This window comes from Lampris incognitus, chromosome 5, assembly GCF_029633865.1.
Source record: "Lampris incognitus isolate fLamInc1 chromosome 5, fLamInc1.hap2, whole genome shotgun sequence".
Taxonomy (NCBI): domain Eukaryota; kingdom Metazoa; phylum Chordata; class Actinopteri; order Lampriformes; family Lampridae; genus Lampris; species Lampris incognitus.
The window spans coordinates 49,517,448-49,542,604 of NC_079215.1; the positions used below are offsets into that span (position 1 = coordinate 49,517,448).

General features: G+C 44.2%; 2 protein-coding genes across 3 annotated transcripts in view; one reads left to right on the top strand and one right to left on the bottom strand.

Moving 5' to 3' along the window:
* Positions 1-2,348, top strand: part of LOC130112791 (sialidase-4-like) — a 34,308-nt gene extending 31,960 nt beyond the window's left edge. For both annotated transcript variants that reach the window (XM_056280280.1, XM_056280281.1), the window contains exon 4: positions 399-2,348. In XM_056280280.1, the coding sequence (XP_056136255.1) occupies positions 399-1,355 (957 nt within the window). In that variant the 3' untranslated portion in view covers positions 1,356-2,348. The remainder of the gene's footprint in view (positions 1-398) is intronic.
* Positions 2,349-16,428: 14,080 nt separating this feature from the next.
* LOC130113291 (forkhead box protein D1-like) lies at positions 16,429-17,895 on the bottom strand. Its single transcript, XM_056280871.1, has one exon. It carries the CDS (start codon positions 17,689-17,691, stop codon positions 16,798-16,800), a length of 894 nt encoding a protein of 297 aa, XP_056136846.1. The 5' UTR covers positions 17,692-17,895; the 3' UTR covers positions 16,429-16,797.
* Positions 17,896-25,157: the final 7,262 nt, after the last annotated feature.

Sequence of the window (25,157 nt, forward strand, 5' to 3'; positions counted from 1 at the left end):
TGGTCGGATGTCTCTACAGACACAATTGGCCGTGTCTGCAAGTGGGAAGGCGGATGTGGGTATGTGTTCTGATCGCTGCACTAGCGCCTCCTCTGGTCGGTTGGGGTGCCTGTTCAGGGGGGAGGGGGAACTGGGGGGAATAGCATGACCCTCCCACGCACTACGTCCCTGTGGCGAAACTCCTTACTGTCAAGTGAAAAGAAGTGGCTGGCGACTCCACATGTATTGGAGGAGGCATGTGGTAGTCCGCAGCCCTCCCTGGATTGGCAGAGGGGGTGGAGCAGCAACTGGGACAGCTCAGAAGAATAGACTAATTGGCTGGATACAATTGGGGAGAAAATCCACACAAAAAAAAACAGTATGCAAATCTTAATGACAAATAATACTATCTTTTTCAGTGGTCAGAATTGGAGGAGGTGAAAAAGGCACGACTATCTGGATACCGTCCAATGAACCCCTGCCCAGTGTATGAGAAGAACACCAAAACTCTGTTCCTCTTTTTCATCTGCGTAAAGGGAACTGTCTCGGAGGAATACCAGAGGTACTTGGGCTGCAACAAGACCCGTCTCTGCTACATCAAGAGCCATAATGATGGCCAAGATTGGGAAGAGGTGCAGGACTTGACCGACAAGCTACATGATGTTATCAAGGACTGGACGACTTTTGCTGTGGGGCCTGGCCATGGTATTCAACTCAGTAGTGGTAGATTAATTATACCGGCATATGCTTATTTTCCCTGTGTGCCATTTAATTGTTCACACCCATTTGCACTGTGTTTGTATAGTGAAGATTCTGGCGAAACATGGAAAGTTGGCAATAAGCTTAAAAAAATATCACTAGAATGTGAAATGGCAGAGATTTTTGATGATGCAGGGCAGAGCTATGTTTACTGCAATGCCCGCAGTGAAGGTGGCTGTCGAATAGAGGCTGTGAGTGAGAACAATGGAGAGGATTTCAGAATTCTAGATTCTGCAGATAAACTTGTTGAAACAGGAAAGGGAGGTTGTCAGGGAAGTGTGATTGCCTTTCCTGCGCAAGGTGAATCTGAAAATGCAAACAGTATCCCATCCCAGAACGCTAAAACTTGGCTGTTCTTCACCCACCCAACCAGTAATTCAAGTAGGACCAATTTAGGCACATATGTAAACCGGTCCCCACTAAAACCAAGTGAATGGAGCTGTCCCTGGGTCATTCAGAATGGACCCAGTGGTTATTCAGACCTGGCTTTGATTGGTGATGGTCAATTTGCATGTATAATGGAGTGTGGGGAGCAAAGTGAACTTGAACGGATTGCCTGTGTAGTCTTTACCTACAGGGATTTCACTGAACATGAAAAATCTGTGGTTTTTAGTTGATGTCACAGCGACTGTTTCAATGACTGCCAAAGTATGTCCCTCCCTAATCAGCTTGCATGTGAAATGCTGCTTGTAAGCAAGTCTTTTGTGGTATCTTTTATGGATAAAATGTAATTGTAACTGATGGATCATCAGTTAGCAACAAAGGTAAATATACTCAGGTTCTCCACTGATACAATGAAATCTAAATCTGCTCGTCTGGCTATAACGCTAAATCGAGCCTTGAAGTTGGATATCAGCGTTGAAATATCAGTTGTTCACATCTGTCTTGCTAGTCCTTACCCAAGCTTTGCTGTCCTAAAATAATTCTGCCCAAACATACTGATGTATGTTCTGATGAAGGTCGAAGGCGACAGGTATGGGTGGGTGCAAGTCCATGAATGCTGGGATGGCATCCAGTGCCCCCATCCATAGGGTTAGTGGTTGTGTTAGGAAGGGCATCCGACATAAAATTCTGCCAAAGCAGTGTGCAGGTTGACAAGACCATACCGGATCAGTCGAGGCCACCATTGGTGCTGTGCCCTCACAGGGTACCAGTGGAAACTATAAAATCTGCTGTGGCTGTGGCGACCCCTGAAAAACAGGGAACAAGCCAAAAGAAGAAGAGGAGGGAGATGTTCTGATGAAGGCCTAATAGACCAAAAACTCAACTAAAAGTCAATATTGCATAAATCTAAGTGTGCGGAAGTCTTTTCTATCAGTTTGGACTCATTGATGCTTCCAGCAACTTAGTGAAGATGTAGCTGGGTGGAGCGGTGGTCAGTCTGCATTGTCTCCATCGCCCACTGGAAACCTCATCTTTTCTCCCTCCTAGACAAAACAGCATTTAATATATTCCTTTCTAATAGCTTAATGGTTAGTCCCTGTTTGTTTACGCTGAGCTGCTGCCAGACTCCTTGACTGTTGATTAATCTGCAATGTCTATTGTTCATGTGAAAAGTTCATTTTACTTCCTGATATAATTTGTCTGCATAGCACTTATAATAAACCTGATTTGTTTCAACTTCATACCGGATGCGTCTCAGGGGAACTTTTTCCTTCAGTACCGTAGATTTTCTTAATCGATCTATTGACTTTGCATTGCCTAACAGACAGCCTGGATACGTCTTGCTGCCTTCTCCTGACTACCTATGGGATTCACAAACATTGTCCTTTGCCCCGATGGAATTGCCCAATTCAATAAGCGCTAAGCTTTTGGCAAGGCTTAACTCCTCCACCTTTATTGCATCTGCCCAGTCATATCCCTGTCTCAAGCAGGATGCCTCTCCACACCACTATACTAAATTTTGATTGTGTTGTTTCCTTTTAACAGTTGAGTTTCAACAGCGATGGCGAGAAAGGTTGGTTGATATTTCTGTAAAAAAAGAAATCCTTACATTTTAGCTTGCTGTATACTGTGATTTATGGGTAAGTAACTTACTTGATGGCACGGATTGAGTGGAATGGTGGCACGGTGGTTAGTGTGGTCACCTCACAGCAAGAAGGTCCTGGGTTTGAACCCCGGAGTAGTCCAACCTTGGGGGTCGTCCTGTGTGTGGAGTTTGCATGTTCTCCCCGTGTCTGCGTGGGTTTCCTTCGGGTGCTCCGGTTTCCTCCCACAGTCCAAAGACATTTAGATCAGGTGAATCAGCCGTACTGAAATTGTCCCTAGGTGTGAACGTGTCGGCCCTGTGATGGCCTGGCGGCCTGTCCAGGGTGTCTCCCCGCCTGCCACTCAATAACTGCTGGGATGGGCTCCAGCATCCCGCGACCCCACTTGGGATAAGCGGCTTGGATAATGGAGCGGAATGGAAACTTGACAGCTGATTATCAAGTCCTTGTCACCATAATTTCACCTTTTTCTAAATCGTCATTTTGAATGTCAAATTCTGGTGCCATCTGTTTGGGAACAGCGAGGAGTACAATGAACTGAGCAAACTTGCAATACTCCTGCTCACATTAAGCCCAGACACCTGCAGCTGTGAGCGAGGTTTCAGTTATATGAACGCTATTAAATGTCAAACACGAAATAGACTTGGAGCATGCTGCATTGATGCCTGTCTCAGGATTGCCACCTGCCCATACACAACGGCTGACTTTCCAGTCTCCAAGTTTTCATCATAACAAGGTAGGGCACTGTTTTTTAATGTTAGAAGTGCTATCATTTTAGAATCATGTAGCATATTAAAATATTTACTATGGCACATTGCGAGGTCTAGCATGCAATTATGTGTTTCTGGTAATATTTGACCACTTCAAAATTTGTATGTCCGTGGTAAAAGTCGCATTTTGACCAAAAAGTCCATCACAACCTGACACGGTGATTCACCCCTGAATGCCAAGTGTTGTTATGGCATTCAAGACGCATCAACCGCCATGTGTGAAAACTCGTTCTCAGCGTTGAAAAACGTCTTTATCGACAGAAGGCTAACCATGTTGCATGAACGGAAGGCATACTTGGTACAGTTGTCTTTTGAAATTGACTGGACAGCAAGATTTCGCAATGAGTGGAAAGATGATGTCATGCGGAGATTCAACTCACAGTGGAATCGCTGCCTTCAACTCTACTAATCGGTGAGTTCAATATTCTATTCTGTTTAGCAACATTATTGTGGAAGGTATCTGCTGTCCCATTTAAAGTTGTGTGGCTGGCTGCCACGCCACCCTATTTGTGAGTGAGTTAAGCGAGAATGCGCGTGAGATAATATTGCCACTCGCCGTAGTGGACGTGGACTGATGGGTATAGGGCCTACCTTTTCTGTATGGGACGTGGTTGTACTAAGATGCATAAGCTTGGAACGAGTCGCTATGTTTTGTTCCAATTAGATTGCAAGTCTTGATTTGTCTATAATATATTTCTGTCCACCCATCCATCCATTATCCAAACCGCTTATCCTGTTCTCAGGGTTGCAGGGATGCTGAAGCCTATCCCAGCAGTCCAGCAGTCATTGGGCGGCAGGAGGGGAGACACCCTGGACATATTTATTGTTTGGGTGCCTTTGACGGTGGTCAGATTTGTAATGTGTGTTAATGCCCCCCCCCTTATTATTCACAATGCCCCTCTAACAATTTTTCCCTGGAGCCGGGGCTGAATAACAGGATCCTCCCACATGCTTGGCGAAACTCCTCACTGTCAGGTGAAAAGAAGCGGCTGGCGACTCCACATGTATTGGAGGAGGCATGTGGTAGTCTGCAACTCTGGCCAAGTACAATTGGCCAAGTACAATTGGGGAGAAAAGGGGGGGGGGTTGGACAAGGGCAGATGTAAGGGGTGGCCAAGGCTACCCTCAATAAATACTTGCCCCCCCCCCCGTTTCCTCCTCGCAAATTAAAGTAACAAAAAATAGGTGCAGATTTTTTTGTTAGTGGTCAGGTCACATGACAATGAACACTTCATGATAACCATTGCGGTCTTCAATCGGCATTCCTGCAATTCATACAACAGAACTAGCAAGGTCAAGATATTTCATTATTCCACCACAGAGATGTTTACAAAACCATAAATACTGTTCAGTAACAAGGAATGATGCAAAGATCGCTTGAGCACAATATTTTCAATTCTCTAAGACTGCCGACAGGTTTCTTATTGTATTACAGCCCAAACAATCATTTGCATTTACAAAATTATGTCTCATCATCCTCTTGATTGTGCAACTATAAAAGCTGCAATTTTAAAATAATTATAACTATAAAGAAAATAATTTCAATAACAATTTGACTGCCACCTTCCAAAAAAAAAATCACTGGCCCTTATTTGGCCACTCCCATTCAAACATTTTCTACTGGTGCCTCTGGGGTTGGGGCCGGTCTCAGACTCCTCATATGAGATCTGGACTGGAGGAGCTAGCTGTGGTGGTGATATAACCTATGGGGTACCCACTCATTGTAGCAGTCATGCCTGCATTCATCTCTCCTCAGCTGAAGTGACTGGCCTACAAACAGCGACCCCTGAGGTTTGTCATGGATATCACTTTGGAGGGTCAACGGCTGGCCTTCGTCCCATAACTATGGAAGCTACCACCCTCTCTCTTACTGGAGAAGACAGAGTACCTGTGGCATAGGCGGCAATAGGGCATCAGGTATGGGGAAGCTAAATTTCCTAGGATTTTCATAAAAGAAAATTAGCTTAACCCATCAGCAAGACTGGCACTTACAAATAAGAAGGTTCTCATCTTGCTAAAATACGACTCAGTGGATCTTAATATATTTATTAGAACTGTGAGCATTTGATTCAAAATTACAATCAAATTTCCTATTAGGCCTATATGTTATTATGGCTGGTGTCATCAAACTGGGATGGCACAGCAGAATAATTCCGTTCATTCTTCATACAGGTTAACATTCATTTATCCTGAGGTGACTTTACCTTTACCAGTCAGAGATGTTTGTTTTGTTGTTTAAGAGGATCACAGTCACACATCTCAGAATGAAACGGGTGTTTGCGTGTACCTATAATCTGCAGCTGGTGGACAGAGGATCTCAAACTTGTACTTATTATAACCCCCCCCCGCCCATGGCGCCGCGTGACTGCTGCTGTGGGCTATGCAGCAGAAATTGTGGTCACTCACTCACTCTCTCTCACTCGATGGCGGTGGGTAAGAGCAGAGAGACAGGTAAAGGTATTCAGGTATTCTGTTGTTATTCTGTTATTTCACTCACTCAATCACTCTCATTCTCAATCAATCACTCTCACTCACTCACTCAACCACTCCCGCTTACTCACTCACTCAATCAATCACACTTACTCTCACTCACTGTCACTCTCTCACTCACTCACTCTCGCTGGCTCACTTGCTCACTCACTCGCTTGCTCACTCACTCGCTTGCTGACTTACTCAATCACTCTCTCTCTCACTCAGTCATTCAATTACTCTTTTGCTCACACTCCTCATTCAATCACACTTACTCTCACTCACTCACTGTCTCACTCGCTCGCCCTCACTCACTCACTCACTCAGTCACTCTCTCGTTCAGTCACTCCTCATTCAATCACTTTCACCCACTCACTCACTCACTCGCTTGCTCACTCACTCACTCACTCACTTTCACTCGCTCACTTGCTCACTCACTCTCTCTCACTCAATTACTCTTTTCCTCACTCACCCCTCATTCAATCACACTTACTCTCACTCACTCACCCAGTCTCACTCGCTCGCTCTCACTCACTCACTCACTCACTCACTCACTCACTCACTCACTCACTCACTCACTCACTCTGTCACTCCTCATTCAATCACTTTCACCCACTCACTCACTCACTCTTCCTCACTCACTCTTCCTCACTCACTCACTCACTCAATCAATCTCGCTCTCTCATTTGCGCACTCACTCACTTACTCGCTCTCGCTTGCTCATTTGCTCACTCACCCACACTCACTCACTCTCCCTCTAACTCACTCAATCACTCTAACTCTCCTGCTCACTCACTCACTCATTTATGGATAACCTGAGGCACCTTTATCGGGACGCGCTTGCAACTCTCACCAGGTGTGCCGTGGGTCTGGACGGTTTCGTGCTTGTTATTTTACCAACACATTATAGACATAATTCATTGCGAGGTGAAAATGAAAATAGTCATAGCTTTTTCCACCTCAGTGACTAGGCTATTACAACTATCTAACAGTACACCAGGTACGAAATGAAATGAACAGCTATGCGAGTGTAAGTGCATGTTATTGTACACTTGGATAGTGTACATTGGTTGGTATTGAAATAGAACAAGCAGAAATAAAATCCATAACAAGAACGTTCAAGAAACAATATTTATGAATTTTGAAATAATAATGATAATGTCCCAGCTTCTGGACCTCCATCCTGCGTCTTCCCGTGATATAAGTAAGGCTAGTAGTAGTGAGTGTTAATGTTTATCAGTACTTACTGCCCAATAAAAACATGATTTTGTTGAAGGTCACATTTTTTTTCGGTGATAATTTTCTGCTAGCCTCTTAATAGCGCCGCCTGTGTTCTGTGGGCTCTCCAGCTGCAGATCCTTTTCCCGTTCTCTTCTTGTTTTTCCTCGCGGAACTTGAGAAAGTCCAGTCAGCATCTGCCTCCCAGAAGTCCAGGTCGGTGTAAAACCGGATGTTTTCAAGCTCTGCAGAAGCCTTCACACTAATTAGATGTGACAGTACCAAGGGAGAGGTTTTGCCAAAGAACTTGGTTGTATTAACATGTAGCATTCAAAGGATCTAGCCTGTTCAAATGACAGTGGATCAGTCGGTGTTGCCGACATAAGAAATGAAATGATATGGTGGCGGAAAGCACTTAGAGAGCCCTGTGATGGCCTGGCGGCCTGTCCAGGGTGTCTCCCCGCCTGCCTCCCAATGACTGCTGGGATAGGCTGTGGCATCCCCGCGACCCTGAGAGCAGGAAGATTTTTACTTCTCACAACCCAACACTATTAATAAGTGTCAAGTTTAGTTACACAGCCCTCACCACACAGCTAGTCTCTAAGGACCCTGCATGCCCACCGTGAAAACAGGTACAGTAGAAACCGGAAACCGCCATGCTTAGATCCTCGATTCAGACGAGGAAAAGCTCCAAAGAACAACCTTTATAGAAAAAAATAGGAGAAACCTCAAGAAAAGCGATGAAAGGAGGGATCCCTCTCCCAGGGCCGACAGATGTGCAACAGGTGCTCAGTGGGCAAGGTAGAAGCAGGAAAATTGGCAAACAGATTTAGACATAAAATGCACAATGAAAACACTTGATGACCACACTTAATGACAAAGAAACATTGCAAAGCGCAAGGCAAGTCAAAACTCTGCAGGCCTGCCATGAGAATGAGCTGAGACTGGGATACCACCTGCAGGAGCACGTGAAACATCACCCCCATCACCACAAACGCACCACCATCCTACACACCGCAGACCCACAGCAGACTCACAAAGACAGAGCGGACACAAACAAAGCAAAAGCAAACACCAAGTAGACAATTTTCAGTCAGGTGGGTTAATGATAAATAAAGACTGAATTATTAACCTATCACTGGTAATTAATGGTGTGGTTTGGCTCTCTGAAGGTAACAATATGGCTGCTTTATATCAACTCTCTCAGATGTACTTAAACATAGCAAAATGCAGCTGGTTTTCAGATCAGAACTTTTTGTTTAGTGAAGAGTCTTGAGGGAATGTGAAAGGCCTCATAGTGACAGACTGTGTGGTAATTTCTCAGAAAACAAAATGAATTATGTATACTGAAAGGCTTTAAGGGCCATTTGCATTACACATTTCTAACCCATAATCCTTGAATTTCAAACCCGAGGTCCTTAATTCAGGGATTCATCTCATGAAAATTGTGTTTTTTGTTTTTGTTTTTTGGATCCCCCCCCTTTTCTCCCCAATTGTACCTGGCCAATCACCCCACTCTCCGAGCTGTCCCGGTTGCTGTTCCACCCCCTCTGCTGATTTGGGGAGGGCTGCAGACTACCACATGTCTCCTGCGATACATGTGGAGTCACCAGCCGCTTCTTTTCACCTGACAGTGAGGAGTTTCGCCAGGGGTACGTAGCATGTGCGAGGATCACACTATTCCCCCCAGTCCCCCTCCCCCCCGAATGGCGCCCCGACCAACCAGAAGAGGCACTACTGCAGTGACTAGGACAAATACCCACATCTGGCTTCCCACCTGCAGACACAGCCAATTGTGTCTGTAGGGACACCCCACCAAGCTGGAGGTAACACGGGGATTGGAACCAGTGATCCCCATGTTGGTAGGCAACGGAATAGACCGCTACGCTACTCGGACGCCCCATGAAAATGTTTCTAAACAAGAATTTGTTTTAATGTCATCATTTAAAAATATCCAGATGATGTCAAATGTTGTTTCATTTACAACTTTTTTCTATGAGAACGTCTGAAAAATATCCCAGAGCCTGAGCAGGCTCAGCCTTGTTGGCTGCCATCGGCACAATGATGGGTGCACTAATCGATTATTGTTTGGTAAAGAAGTCAGTTAGGCCCACATTCATTCTGCTAATGCCTATTCCTGCCTTATTCGATGATGTAGCCTCAAAAAACAAAAAAAAACCAAAAAAACACAAGACCAGCCATTGACCATAGTAATATATAGTAATGCGCAATTCCCAGTTGTGGAAACTGTATTGACATGAGCACAGCCAAGTCACTGTGCCAGCACACTTTGGCAAACACAGTGTTACACCTTTGACTACGAGTTGAAGTGGTAAATATTAGGCGGTAGGGTGGCACTGAGGCCTTATGAACTCACAGGTAAAGGTATCATTCATGTTTCTTATGTTATAATCAGAGTTGGGAGGGGGGGTTACTTTATAAATCTATTCCATTACAATTACAAATTACCTGTTGAAAAATGTATTCGGTAACTTACTCTAGGTATCACAATATTAAAGTAATGTAATCTGGCTACTTTCGGTTACTTTTGGATTACCTCAATGACAAATATGAAAAAGAAAAAAAAGATGTCAATAGCATGACTTTTACTTAAGAGCATTTTGTAAGAAAACAAAACAGTGTAACCTTAGAAAGGCCAACGGGGAGACCAAACTCTTATGCATGAAAACATGGAGCAAAAAGGCAAACAGAAAATGCTGTTTTAGATTACATGTTAGATTAAAGGCACCCACACCCACCCTCTCTTTTTAGGCCTGCTACGTGAATTAAGAGTATCCACAGTGGGTTTTTTTCTTTCTTTTTTAATTAACAAGTCCGTTGTGGCGACCCCTGAAAAACAGGGAACAAGCTAAAAGAAGAAGAAGGAATCAAGTGTCCACATAATGAACCGTCAACAAGAACATCATAAAGTAAATGCAGGCAGTAGGCCTGTGGAAATTAAAGTATAGTTTATGTTGTCCTTCGGATGAGATGTTAAATCGAGGTCCTGACTCACTGTGGTCATTAAAGATCCCATGGCACTTATCACAAAGAGTAGGGGTTTCCTTGGTGTCCTGGCAAAATTCCCAATCTGGCTCCTCCATCTGGCCACCTAGTCTACCCCCCCCCGCGCCATGTAATTGGCTCAATGAGTCCTCCCTCTCCACCTCAAGCTGATGTCTGGTGAGCGTTCTGGTGCAAAATGGCTGCCGTGCATCACCCAGGTGGGTGCTACACATTGGTGGTGGTTCAAGTGAGTTACCCCCATTCGACGTGAAGTGCTTTGGGTGGCTTGAAAAGTGGTATATAAATGTAATGATTATTATTATAAGGGACACTAAACCCTATCCCATCTCGGCTCCCACCACCACCACATACCCAGGCCCCATGACCCCCCACCTCAATGGAAAAAGTTGCTTTTATTTTTAATGGATAGCAATTTCCCTGACTCTATGGATGCACACAAAATGAGGTGTTAGTTCAGCTTGTGGCAGGCTTGAAAGGTTCATGTAAATGGAAATATCCAGTAGGCTAGACACCTGCCTACAGTAAGTAGACCTGTCAGAGTAATGCCTCCAGAAAACACACATGTAGCGCCATAATGACTCAGTTAAGTGCTTTATTGGCACTGCTTTTTCTATTACTGTACTGGAACACGGTTACATTTTTTCTTGTAACACCCATTACTGTATTATATTACTCCCCAAGCCTGGTTATTTCGCCCCAAGGTGGCGAAAATGTATCAGTAATTATTTGATGATGTTTGAGTCATTAGGTAAATAAAACTTCAGAGCTCAATTCTGAATAAGAACCCAAATCCTTTAAAACATCATAATGATCAGTTAGTAGCAGCATGGTGGCGCAGTGGTTAGCGCGGTCACCTCACAGCATGAAGGTCCTGGGTTCGAGCCCTGGGGTAGCCCAACCTTGGGGGGTCGTCCCGGGTCGTCCTCTGTGTGGACCTTGCATGTTTTCCCCATGTCTGCGTGGGTTTCCTCCCACAGTCCAAAGACATGTAGGTCAGGTGAATTGGCCACACTAAATTGCCCCTAGGTATGAATGTGTGTGTGTGTGTGTGTGTGTGTGTGTGTGTGTGTGTGTGTGTGTGTGTGTGTGTGTGTGTGTGTGTGTGTGTGTGTGTGTGTGTATGTATGTGTATGTTGGCCCTGTGTGATGGCCTGGCAGCCTGTCCAGGGTATCTCCCTGCTTGCCGCCCAATAGCTGCTGGGATAGGCTCCAGCATCCCCGCGACCCTGAGAGCAGGGTAAGCGGTTCAGATTGGATGAATCAGTTAGTATTGTCATTTTAAGTGTAGTATATATATATATATATATATATATATATATATATATATATATATATATATATATATATATATATATTGCAGAAAACGTGTTGAAAACCAGCTGTTAAAGCCCCACAGCTTTCATTGTGAAGAGGTCTGAGCATGCATAGTGATTACTGTTAAGCAGATGTCAGCTTTGCATATCAGTAATGAAATGGGAAGATGCAATGCATCATCTATTTGAAAGGGAGAAAAAGGTTCAGAATCGTGTTTATAGGCCATATAGGTTTGCATAAACAAGGAATTCGACTCCAGTTTCTTGGCTCTCTCGGTGTACTTAACACAGAATAATAACACTACAACACAACAATCTTCCGATATATACACAAGGATTGACTTATACAGGTGAAATAAGAGGTGATAAGGTGCAATGGTGCAGAGGATATATCAGAGATGCTGAAATAGATATTAGCAGGATACTTAGACGCATGCCTGAGGTGGATGGACATGACAGAGCGTACCGGTATACATACAATGTACAGTATATACACAATGGTTGGATTTACTGAAAGTGTTCATTTGAATGACAGCCTGCGGAAAGAAACTTTTTATATCTGGTTGTTTTGGGGTACAGTGCTCTGTAGCGCCTGCCAGAGGGTGGGGAGTTGGAACAGGTTGGGACCAGGGTGTGATGGGTCTGCAGAAATGTTGCCCACCCGTTTCCTGAGTCTGGAGGTGTGTAGGTCCTGAATGGAGGGCAGGTTGGGCACCAATGATTTTCTCTGCAGACCTAACAGTGCGTTGTAGTCCATCGCTGTCCTGTTTGGTGGCCGAACCAAAGCAGACAGTGAGGATTTGGTTCATCCAACTAGCTTCTCTAAACTGCATTGGTCTGTGTCTGTCTTCAGAGCCACCTTATTGAGCGGGACAGTCAGACAGCAGGGTGGCTGACCACTCCCTGACTCCTTCCAGTCAGTGGATTTACATTAGTCCGTCTATGCATGCCCTGTGAATAAACTTTATAGTGCATTTGCCCCAATGGGAGGATTTGTACACACATACTTACCTTCTTCTCAGCCATGTTAAGTCAAATTAAATATCCAAGTGGTGCTGGGCAGGAAAACACCCCAGGAACAAGCCACAGGTTTTCCAGCATCGACGCCAGAGGAAGTTGTGTGGGAGTGAAAAAAAAAAGAAAAAGAAAAAAAGAAAGAAAATCAAGTAGAACCAAATACTCCTTTATCAAAGAGTTGCTCTGTGGCTTTGTAATACTAAAGTCCTGCTAGTTTGACCTTGGTCCACTTTCTCATATCTGCCTTTCCTTCCTCTTGAGGTCCAGTTTCATATTTCCTCTTCAACATATTTCGGATAGGTTGCTTGTTAAACAAAGTGGTGGTCGAGATGTTTTGGATAAACAAGGACATGCATGGAAACGTGGAAACACACATACTGACAAACAAATACACAGACTGGTTCCCCAGTGTGTTTGATGGGTTAGGGGCTTCATGCACCAAGGGTGAGCGGATTACATCATGTCTCTGGTGTTTGGCTGTCTTTTCTTTGTGGCTGCACACTGCAAAGGCTAAAGCTCTCCGGAGAAAATGAGGCTGCTTCTGTCATTTCTCCACTTTCTGCATTTGTTGTGCCCCTTTGTCTGTGATAATCAGAAACATTTGAGAACCTCGTGGCATCGAACTCGGGGAACTGTTGAATATTCACAAGGGGGAGTGACTGGACGAAGCGGATCAATGGAAATAAGCTGGAGTTCAAGTGGAAGTCTTCTCATGTTATTTACATTCAAGCAGACTGTATGCACTCTTTGTGTCCCTGTTATTTCTTTACCTCTTTTTTTCTTCTGGTATCCGAGAGTCTCTCGCTTTCTCCCCCCCCCCTCTCTCTCTGAGGACACACGACTGAAATATGAACCCGTGGCCCTACTTGGGTGGCTTTGCTGTTATATGTCGCTGTCATCTGCTTCCTTAAAGTATAAGGGATTGGCATGGGGGGTCCCCCTTTTTACATACATTCCACACACATTCCATCATATTTCCTGACACAGAGCTCACAGTCAAGTCAAGTCCGTTTTATTGGTATAGCCCATTATCACAAATCACAACTTTGCCTCGGTGGTCTTTACAGCAATGCAACACCCTGTCCTTAGACCCTCGCATCGGATAAATAACAACTCCCTAAAAAAAACCCATTTAACAGTAAAAATAGGATCGTATGCTAACATCTGAACACATACAGTGCAACGTTATCTAGGTCTGTTTGCAAACTTACTCAACCCACTACAGCTTATTTTTGACTTGGAGTATGACTCAGGGGTTTTAGCACGCATCTAAATTTGTTAATTTCAATGAACCACATCAGTGATGTGTGGAGGCTTAAAGAAAAGGGAATAAGCGCTTCGTGCAAACGTGCATGTGTTTTATCTGAATGGAAAATTATACACGAGTCATCAGGCCGAGACCACACTGCTCCCAGAAGAACTGTAGGTGGAAAGATGCTATTCAAGTGGTGCAGAGGAGCTGCTATGAAGCATTTGCAGTCAGCAAAATGCTGATGTGATAGAGACGCTTTTCTTGACATTTTCATGTATTCCAGTGGAGCATTTATAACACTGTCAGGCAAGAATGCTACCATCTCTTGACAGATCTCGGCCTTACGTATTAAGGCAGAAACACTGCAAGAACAACTGTCCTGCATTATTATTATTATTATTACTACTACTGTTATTATTATTATTATCATTATGGGAGGGGGATTTGGTTTAACCTGGCTTAACAGATTTGGGGCCAGTACGACTCTCCCATACACATTCGCTCTGAGAAGAAATGAAAATCCGGTCCACTGTTGCCAGATTCCTCTTTTACTATTGAGCAAATAAAATAATAAGTTAACCTAAAGCTTCATGGGCAGCCAAATACCTGTGGCCTGATAGTGACCTACTATACCAGGATCCTAGCAGGGCTGGGGGCACGTGCATGGATCACGGTCACACGCACTGCACGCGCAATCCCGGTGCAATACATTTTTAACGAACAGAATAATACAGCATCGTCATGCACATGGTCTCAGCTATGACTTTTTGCTATGATACTCTTTAGAAGGGCAAAAGTCAGCCGTGAAACTACTGGCTTTACATCATCCAGTCAGCTCAGCTGTCATTTCATTTGTGGCATGCTGAAGTATGACGGTGTGTTCCGGTTGCATATTTCAGGTCTGCAGTCTACATTTCATTCAGATTTCAGGTTCTTTGTCAGACCGCTCATCACACGTAGCCCACGGGCACAGTCACGTGCACCCGCCAGCTTTGGACACCTGCTCAGCCGCCACAACGCCGGAAGTGTTGACAAATTTATCCAGCGATAATTTGTCCTTATGACTTATGACTTGTGAAATCCGTCCTGAAATTTAGTTTGTTTTTTTTCCTCCCCCCTTTTCCCCAGCACCCGCCTCGTGTTTAGGAAATTGGTCGCGCTCTCGCGCAGACCGTTTCCCCTTCTCCTTCTTCCTCGCAGCGGGATGGAGCACGCGTTACATAGCGACGCGATATCAAAACTGGGGGAAAAAAAAGGAAAACTGAATAATTTGTTGGATTTTTTTTCCCTCCATGTGACCTGTATAATGAACTTGACACACAGGAATTTCATTTAAAGAGGCACGTTGGGTCAAGAACAGTCATAAAAATGATGCAATTAAAATAATAATAAAAAAAATTGGGAAGGCTTGCAGTCCAGGCGCATAGAAATTGTGTGAGTAGAAGGGACGTTCCCATTCAAATCAAGATAGCAGGGTGGTCAGCGCGGCGGCCATTTTTATTTGAACCGCCGCCATTGCGAAGAACAGTGAGCGTTGTAGCGGGCTACTTTCCGTATAAACCGACATGCGGCAAATCGAGGACTCTTTTTCTTTTTTCTTCTTCTTTTTTTTTTAAAGTTCACTCCCTGATTGCAGCAAGTCGCGGACTCACTGAAGTGAGGGTTTTCAGTAACGACCAAACGAGCAGTGGCGTAGTACCAGCATTTACTGACGTGTGTTGGCACCGTAACAACTAACAACAATCGCAGTTTTCTTTTGAACTACTCAAATGACCACGGCAAACAGCCCGTTATGTCAAACAGTCCGTTCTGCTCTCGCTCCCATTTCTATGGCTAGGCACGAGGCCCTAGAGGCGCGAGGCCCTGTGCGGTCGTGCACAGCGCGTGCGACGGTTCTGCCTACTACATCCTTCTGCACACCCTTTTCCCAAGTGAAGACAACCCGAACAACACACAGTCCATTAGATCACAAATCACCAATAATAAAACAAAAAAATCAAATTCATGACAGACGAAGTTCAAAGCCCGTAAGATAACCAGCATCGTTTGTGCATGGTGCTATACGGCAACCCTGGCATGTCATAGTACAGTATGCAGGGCCTATTTTCACTGGAAAACACCTCCGCTCAGGTGTGATAATATGCGCACGCGCACACACGCACACACACACACACACACACACACACACACACACACACACACAGTCAGCTCTTGTCTTCACGTCTCCATTCGAATGAAAACAGCTGATCAACCGCAGCATTATGAAATAAACGTGTGTCGGGACTTTATGGTTTGCCGTTTCCTTTCCCAGCCACCCAGCTGCAGTGTTGTCCTGGCAGGCCTGCGATAGACCAGCAAATGGATCTAACGATCGTTCACTTGAGCTGCTGATAGAAGAAGAGTCCTATTTCCCACAGTTGCCCTTAGAAATGAAGTCTCTTTGCCCTGTGCCATAACGCTTTTTAAAATAAAAGCATGCCACCACTATTCGTTAGAGAGATATTATTTATATCGTTATGTAATATATAGTTATGTGTAAAATCATGACCTTAATAACGTTAAGTTAATGTGTCAAGTGAGAAATGATCCGGCCCTGTTCAATATCAAGGACTATATCGGTGTTTAGTTTTGGTTTTGTTTTTTTGTTCGATTGATTTTTTGTTTTTGATTTTTTTAATTGTGAAAGTAAAATCAGTTTGCCATTAATTAAAACCAATTAACTGGTATTCAACAGTAATAAAACACCTCATTTAAATAATTTAGATGATTTAAATATCCGAAGTCTTAATTGAACTCGCTGAGACACGTCAGAATAAAACAATACTTTTATTAAATATCTTCCAGAAGTTCACTCACAAGTTTTCTTGTTTTTTTTTTTTTTTTAAATTAAATTCTAATTCTTCAGTTTTCTATGTAAACTAGGCAGCTAATTGATCGGTTGGCCCGGTTGCAAATATTATAAAGGGGGGTGAAACAAGTGGAAAAACACCGTCGGACCGGGCTAATTAATTACCGATGTGTTGGAAAGGTTGGCCGGGGGGCACCGGAGTCAGTCTGTAGAGATCCGGCTCCACGGCGCGCTGATGGGGGTACACCACCGCGTCCAGAGAGCCGGGCGCCATGAAACAGGAGTTGGGGCCACGGGAGGAGAAAGTGGTGAAGTGTGCCGGATCGAAATGATCAAAAGCCAGAGTCTGGGGGGCCGGGAAATTCCTCTGAGCGACGGTCCAGGTCCTGGAGAGCAGCGAGGAGAGAGCGGGGATAATCCCGGGGTGGCCGGCGGGCAGAGTCAGGCGGCAGTCGGCGTCCGGGTCGCAGTGCAGGTCTGAGCTGGGGAAGAAGCGGACGCGCGCTCCGTGCAGGGGAAAGCCGCTCTTCTCCACGTCCGCCATGTGGAAATGCTGCCGTTTGAATCGCTTTCTCCGCCGGAGAAAGCTCCCGTTCTCAAACATGTTGGCCGACATCGGATCGAGGGTCCAGTAATTCCCCTTCCCCGGATTCCCGGGCTCCCGGGGCATTTTAACAAAGCAGTCATTCAGGGACAAGTTGTGGCGAATGGAGTTTTGCCAGGCGGGGAACTTTTCCCGGTAATAGGCGAACCGCTGGCTGATGAAATCGCAGATTTCGCTGAGCGTGAGTCGCTTTTTGGGGCTTTGCAGGATGGCCATGGTGATCAGAGCGATGTAGGAGTAGGGGGGCTTGAGCGAAGTGGCGCTCCTCGCCGCGCCGGCGGGGTCCGCTTCCTCGGGCGGCCGAGGACTGAAGGAGGCAGCGCTTCGCTCCAGGCCACCGCCGGCCTTGTCCAGGAGCAAATGGTCCTCGTGCCTGTCATCCCTGTCACGGTCTTCCTTCATATCAGTGACGTTTTTCTCCGCGAGTTCCCTGTTAAAGGTCATCATTCTCCTCTACGGTCCGGTGGCACCTGCGCCAATAGGCGAGTTTAGCGCCTCTCCAGGACGGACACGTAGATTCTCCTTCTCGCTTTTCATTCACAAAAAAAAAGAAAAAAAAGAAAAGAGGAAAGGCATCCAACATTTGTCTTTTCACTTTTTCGTCCTCCCACCACCCTGCTCCCTCGAAATACACCCTCCTCCGTCTGCAAACACTTTATCTCGACCTAAATCAAAACAATTTGCCGATACAGGTCTACCAGAATGAGGCGCGTTTAAGCAAAACACATGACTCGGAGCAGCCTATTAGAGTTAGACCAGTGATGTGCGGGCAGGGGAGGCAGAGCCTCGCCAACGCTGAAAAGAAACGTCGAGATTACGTGATCGTTGCATTAATTTATCATTTCTTCATATTCATAATTTTATGAATGTGTTTCTTTTCATTTCATTATTTGTCTCAGGATTACATATATAAAACTAGTCAGAATAATAACAATAATGGATTACATTTACATAGCGCTTTTTTTGGGGTGCCCCCCCCTTTGTTTTCCCCTCTTCAATTGTATACCGCCAATTACCCCACTCTTTCGAGCCGTCCCGGTCGTTGCTCCACCCCCTCTGCCAATACGGGGAGGACTGCAGACTACCACAATGTCTCCCCGATACACGTGGAGTCGCCAGCCGCTTCTTTTCACCTGACAGTGAGGAGTTTCGCCAGGGGGACGTAGCGCGTGGGAGGATCACGCTACCCCCCCCCCCCCCCAGTTGCCCCTCCGCCGTGAACAGGCGCTCCGACAGACCAGAGGAGGCGCTACTGCAGCGACCAGAACATATACCCACATCCGGCTTCCCACCCGCAGACACGGTTAATTGTGTCTGTAGGACGCCCGACCAAGCCGGAGGTGACATAGCACTTACTCTAGACGCCCAAAGTGCTTCACAGTGAAGGGCGGAAACTCCCCTCAACCCCCACCAATGCGTAGCACCTACCTGGGTGATGCACGGCAGCCATTTTGCTCCAGAACGCTCACCACACATCAGCCTGCGGTGGAGTGGGGAATCGTTGAGCCAATAACACAGAGGGATGATTAGGTGGCCAGATGGCGGGAGCCAGGTTGGGAACTTTGCCAGGAGCCCGGGGGACCCCTACCTACTCTTTGCGATAAGTGCCATGCGTTCTTTAGTGACCACAGTGAGTCAGGACCTCGGTTTGACGTCTCATCCGAAGGACGTAGAAGTTGTTTTAAAAGTAACGTATGCTCCTTTTGCCACAGCTTGCTCTTAAAAACGACCGTTCCTGGATGTAGGACGTTTAAGGCTACGCAGCGTTGGTGCGAAGGCCAACGGTTTCATAGATTTGCGCATGCGTATTTGGTTCTCACACAGTGGTAAACGACCACGATGCAAGGACCGACCCTGCCTCGGCTCCTCTGTGTCACGTGACGTCCACTCCTCGGGGGCGCCCTTCCGCTAGGCTAGCAGCTAGCGTGGTCATTTCTTACAAAGAGCTTCAGCATTGTCTTATGAAGAAGAAAGAAGAGCTGTGGTCGCTAATGGGAAACCGACAACCGACCTGCAGGATCTTACCCAGCCGAAGGGTAAAATACATTTTAAACAATTTTATTGGCTATTGTGCGCTGACATATTTCTTTTTTCCCCCCTCTTTTTTTCTACATGCTGGTGCAGCGTCACCAGACCCTCACTGTGTGTGTGTGTGTGTGTGTGTGTGTGTGTGTGTGTGTGTGTGTGTGTGTGTGTGTTATCGGTGTGCTTTTGCGCATTTTGTGGGAGAGTGTATGAGCTTTTCTACTTATAAGTGCTCTGACACCACTCTCTCTCTCTCTCTGACACAAAGGCATTTATTATGTTGTGTAACGTCTACGATGTGTGAACATAGTGTAAACTAGATGTGTCCATTGATTAGGTCCGATTGTGCTTTAGCTCCACGTCTGACTGACTTTGCAGTAGGCATGTGTTTTTATTTATCGCCTAACTGATGTAGACTATATTCTATCTATCCATGCGTAACATGGGCTTGAATGTAGACATATGCCACATTGATAGGTCACTACCCAGGCGCGAGCTCACCGCACGTTACTGATAGTGTATAACACTGTTACACCAGCAAAGTTTATCCTATTGAGGAAGACAGAAGAAGAAAAATAACCCAAAACATATGGATACCATTATTCCAACAGGCTTTTTTTTTTTACAAGATCAACTTCCAAATTTATTTGAACCTACTGTCTCCGTTTATGCGGAATACACGATAAGCTTGCATGAAAATTATATAACCTACTTTTCTTTGCTATCCGGGGGGGGGGGGGTTATTATCCAAAGACTAGTTCAAAACGTCGGCCTTTGTAAGAGGCAAGAAAAGCCTTGCTCATTAATGAGACCCAACACAGTATGACACTGTCGAGCAGTTATTTAAAAACGTGTAGCTACACCTTTGTTGGCCTTTAAAACCGGGTAATAAAAATAATTGTCGACACGGCATATTAAATGATCCCCTATAAAGACACCATCAACTTAAGTGAAGCAAGCTCAAGATATGAACTTAAGTTTGCGTCATACAAGCGTGCGCGCGCACACCACAGATAAACGCCCAGAATCGTTATTTCTAGGCCCTGTGTGACGTCCTGGCGGCTTGTCCAGGCTGTCTCCCCGCGTGCCGCCCAATGCCTGCTGGGATAGGCATCTCCAGCATCCCCGCGACCCTGCGAGCAGGATAACGAGGTTTGGGTAACGGATGGAGGAAAACGAGGGTGCACGTCTCCTCAATAACGCTTCAAGAATTTCAATGTAGATCGAAAGAGACTCAGACAAATTGTCAAGATTTTTTTTGTGTGTTTATTTAGATAAAGCGGCCCTTTATCAGGGCATATGTTCAGCCAGCAAAATCATTAAGTGCAAAATGATAAACAAAAACCAATAGTAAGGTGTTCAATAATGACACAAATGTGCACTTACAAACACTATAACTCTTAGTGTTTTTAATAAACTATAAATCTCAATTTGTGCAGATAGTTTCTGTTGTGGATTAACAATGGACAAATCTTGTGGTCAAAGTTACATGAAATAACTTTTTTTTTTGGAGGGGGGGTAAATAGTAAACAAAAACTGGCAAGTATAGTCAAGGTTGCCGATGTCGGTCCCGTCCATAAATAACTCCTACTGCTACCATCTGGACCATGATACAGGGGCAACACTTTGTAGCAATGTGCAGGAAAGCTAATTAACACAAAGTATTTTTCCGCGTCATACTTTTGTTTCCTGCACAACAAGTTGTTGCGAACCAACACTACTACAGACCACACATTACATCCAAATGCTCTCCATTTGTCCATAGCTAATAACAGAAAAACGAGCTTGACAGTGTGTGCAAAATACTCAAAATATTTTAACATAGAATCATTTCAGTAAGAGGCCAAACTGAAATCTATAACAGCTTGTTTTGACCCAACGACGACATGCAGTTTGTTAAATGTAACAGTGCAATGAAGATCACCGTTTTAACAAAAAAAAAAAGGCTTTAAGATAATATTGAAAGACCGACTCAGTCTTCAAGCCCAGCAATGAAGGCAGGACAACGCGGCACCACAGAAACGGATACAGAGCAAAGAGGGACACCATGGGATTGTCGGAGGTAATTCAAGGTGTATTGGGAATTGTTTAAGCTATTCTGCAGTTCTCTAAAGTATGCATGGGACGAGTCTCCAGGTTGTATTTTTAAGAATCTGTAGTGGGATAGGTGAATTATACAGCACCAATAACTGCAGTAAACAGAAAGTTCAGCCTTGAAACTATGTGTATTTGTAGAGCCTATACTTGCAGGGTTCAGTCAGCCATGTGTAAGTGCATCTCTCTCCCTTACAGGGCTGTGTATTAGCAATATGCGGAGCTCAGCCTCCCGAAGTTTCCACACTTGAGGCAGCACAAGTTGGAGGTGCCATTTTTCTTCGGGATGTACCAGCACTTCATGCAACGCACTCGGTACTTTTTATACCTTCAAAAAGAAAACACAAACATGTTATCCATCACATTTAATGCTGCTTTCAGTTTATAGAAAATGTCGCTTGCCAAAGCCTCATATTCAACATATTGATTGTTTGAAAAATTTAACACGGCGAGAAACGGCTCGTAAGTTTGACACTTCTCAGAGCTGAAGAACTGAGTTGGAGCTCCACACAGACCCACTCCACTACATCTACACCGTCTGTTATTCCTGACAACAGACTGGCTATGCAACACAAACCAAGGGCACTATACACACAGTAAAAAACATTGATTTATAAAATGAAATGAATCCATTCTCCTATTCACAATCACCCTTTATGCCTCTGAAATGCCGATTATGCATTTTTTATGTTTTTAGGAATACAAGGGAAGAGTCTGAGACTGCAACAATTTACAGAAAAATCTGTAGAATGTATTCTAATGTGCATAACATGGTTACGCTCTTATTTTAGTAACATATTTTACTGTAGATACCCTTATATCTATGGAGCAGTAAAAACAGTTTTCAAATCTTCCCAACTGTTTATGGATAATTCCTCAGATGAACATATTTTGTGTCAACATATAGAAAAACAGTGTGACTGGATCACTTCTCTGTACTTGTCGTTGGTTTATTTTGTGTTCACAACTATGATTTGACTTTTTTTCTTACCAAAGGAATGGTATGGGGGGAAGAAAATAGGGATGCACGATGATATCGGCATGTCATCAGTATCGGCCGAGAAAGGCTTTAAAATGAAATGTCGCCATCAGCCAGAAATGCCGATATGACAGACCGATAAGACGACGCTTTAATTATGCGCACGTGATGTGAACCGCTGACCAGGCAAGGATGCAGAGCGTCACATAGGCGGGCGCAGCGTTTTTCATCTGGTACACCAACTGTGTCTGTGTTGCGTGTGGTTAGCGTGCCAGCCGTGTTTTCTGAGGAGACTTGAAGTAGGCTACTTTGGAAAATGGGAAAGTGGCAAATGCTTTAACTGGTACTGAATTGATTAACCAGATCATTTTAAGTACAGGATCATGGCTACACATCGATTTGATTAATTTAGTATTTTAATGTGTAATGAAAAAAATACCCTACAAGGTTGCATTGCTGCGTCGCATTGCCTCTGGTACTATGAGGTATTTATTTTAATCACGTTTTTAACAAATTGTACTCGTCTGCTGGAGGGCTGCGTAGCCATACGTGGGGGGGGGGGGGATAGACCAGTTGTGTAAACATAAGAGATTAGCAGCACGATGCCTGTGCAGATTTCATGGTCAGTTCAGTCCACTACAGGAGAGACCCGATGTCCTCTGTAATTAGGTGGAAAAAAATATGTGCATATAATGGTATCGGCAATTGGCATATCGGGTATCAGCAAAAATCAAATAACATGCATATATACATACATACATACATACATACACACACACACACACACACGAAACTACATCAATACTACCTTATTCCACAAGCGTTACACAGGGGCGTGCTATCCTCAGCATCTCTCCACATGGGGGTCTTATTGGTGCAGCATGATGCACATACTTTGCCTAGTAGAGGAGTTGATGGACATTTCAATAAAAACAATTCATTATTGTTGACTAGAATATTGAGAATAGTTGTCGAGGGACATTTTCTGTTGTGTGTACAGGGAGTGGCATGGCTATCGTTTAAAGGTCAGAGAGGTTTTTTTATTTTCAGTTACGTCATTCAGACGGGTCGATCTCTACTGAGAATTAACTACATACAAGTAAGTTACATAACCTAAGTTCACTGAGATTTATTTTGTTAGCCTAAAAATGCAAGATCTTTTTTAAGTTTTCATAAGTTCTCCCATGCAGCTCTTAAATGCCCTTTTGTACCCTTGTGCCACATAGTGCAGCTTCTTATTCAGTGCCAATTGAAGCCTGCTGGGAAGTAAACATGCATGATATCACATATTTAAGTCTTGGGTTTATACTCTCTGATATTGGAAACATTTGTTCGTGTTCAGAAATAGTAGACTTCCCTCAGCCAGCATGTACAAAGTCTTGAATTTTATTTTCCAGTCATTGTTCTTTTCATGGCTCAGTTTACAGTGTTAGGAATGGCAATGATTATGACAGCAATTCACCCGCCAAGGACCCTATGAGTGGTGTGATAAAGTACAGAAAGAAATAACGAGTTAGAGTTCCTACACTGTTTCTGCTTACTTTTTCCTCCACCTATTATAGGGCCTTAAGGGAACTATTTGTTGCCTATTATGGACTTAAGTGTTTACACAGCAGTTTCCTTAAATACCACCTTCATCATCTCTCCTCAAATGCATTCCACCTGTCAGGGGCGAAGCAATTTAACAGTGATTTGTGTTGTGGTGGTACCCCCTAGTGGAAGACAATAGGCCTTTCACAACAAAGGGTGCGCACTAGCTTGTCGGATCACCAAACCGGTTTGCAATAACCAGTGAAAGGAATCACTCATCCACGTCATCAAAATGATCGCCAATTGCAAAGAACAGATTAGACTGACTAGCCCTGACTAACATTTATAACACATTTAGACTGAACACTGACATATAACTCATATTTACATCAAGTGAAACTTGATTATATCAAAGGATCCTTGCAGGGAAATTTGGAAAATGCTTATAAAAATATTAAAAAAATAATGAAAAGCATAAATAAAAAAAGGATACAAATGCAAATACAGCAAAAGATAAATAAAATGTAACTAGTATAACACTAGAAACGTAATTAGTAAATATTAGAATGAGATGACAAAATATATTGACAACTGCAGCAAAAACAGCTAAACATCAAAACAGTCAAATCCTTAAGTCTGAGTTGGCCTAAAACAATGTTTTATTTTCTAAACAGACAGAAATCAAACTTCACGTGTAACTTGGTGAATGGAAGTAGGGTGGTTTTCTTTACAGCTAAGTAGTCAGTGACAACAGTTATTTATTATATATTGTCATTTCTCTCTGTCATATTTCAGATTCATTTTGTTGATGTTTAAGTGAGATGAGCAACTTTCAAGGTCATTCAATTTTAAGGCTATTTTATAAATCTAAGAGGAGGTCCATTTAGGTCAATTCAGTTTGGATGGGCAGTGAACGCATCCAGGCTTTACTCACTGGAAATGCAGGGTTTTGGATCACTCTCCTCATCTGAGCTGCTTGTTATGAGACTGCTTTGTGACAGCCGTGACCTCACCCTGGCCTTTTTCACACTCTTAAAGCGTGCCTTGCTGTGAAGAAAGATGTAGATTATGGTTAATGTGCACCACCCTAGGTAATGTTACTGTCCTCTGAATTACCTACTTTAACTAACAAATGAAACCATTGTGTAACACAACCTTGACATGGCTTGAAGGTTTGTCCCCCCCCCCATTTGTGGTTGGTAAATGACACGTCTCAAGGTTTCAGCTAGTTGAATCTGTCTTTACCTGTAATTGGATGTGATTTGCAGCCGACACTGCTCCCTGC

Bases quoted from the DNA above. Each gene is read 5' to 3' on its own strand.
- LOC130113291 (XM_056280871.1), bottom strand. From the start codon at position 17,691: ATGATGACCTTTAACAGGGAACTCGCGGAGAAAAACGTCACTGATATG.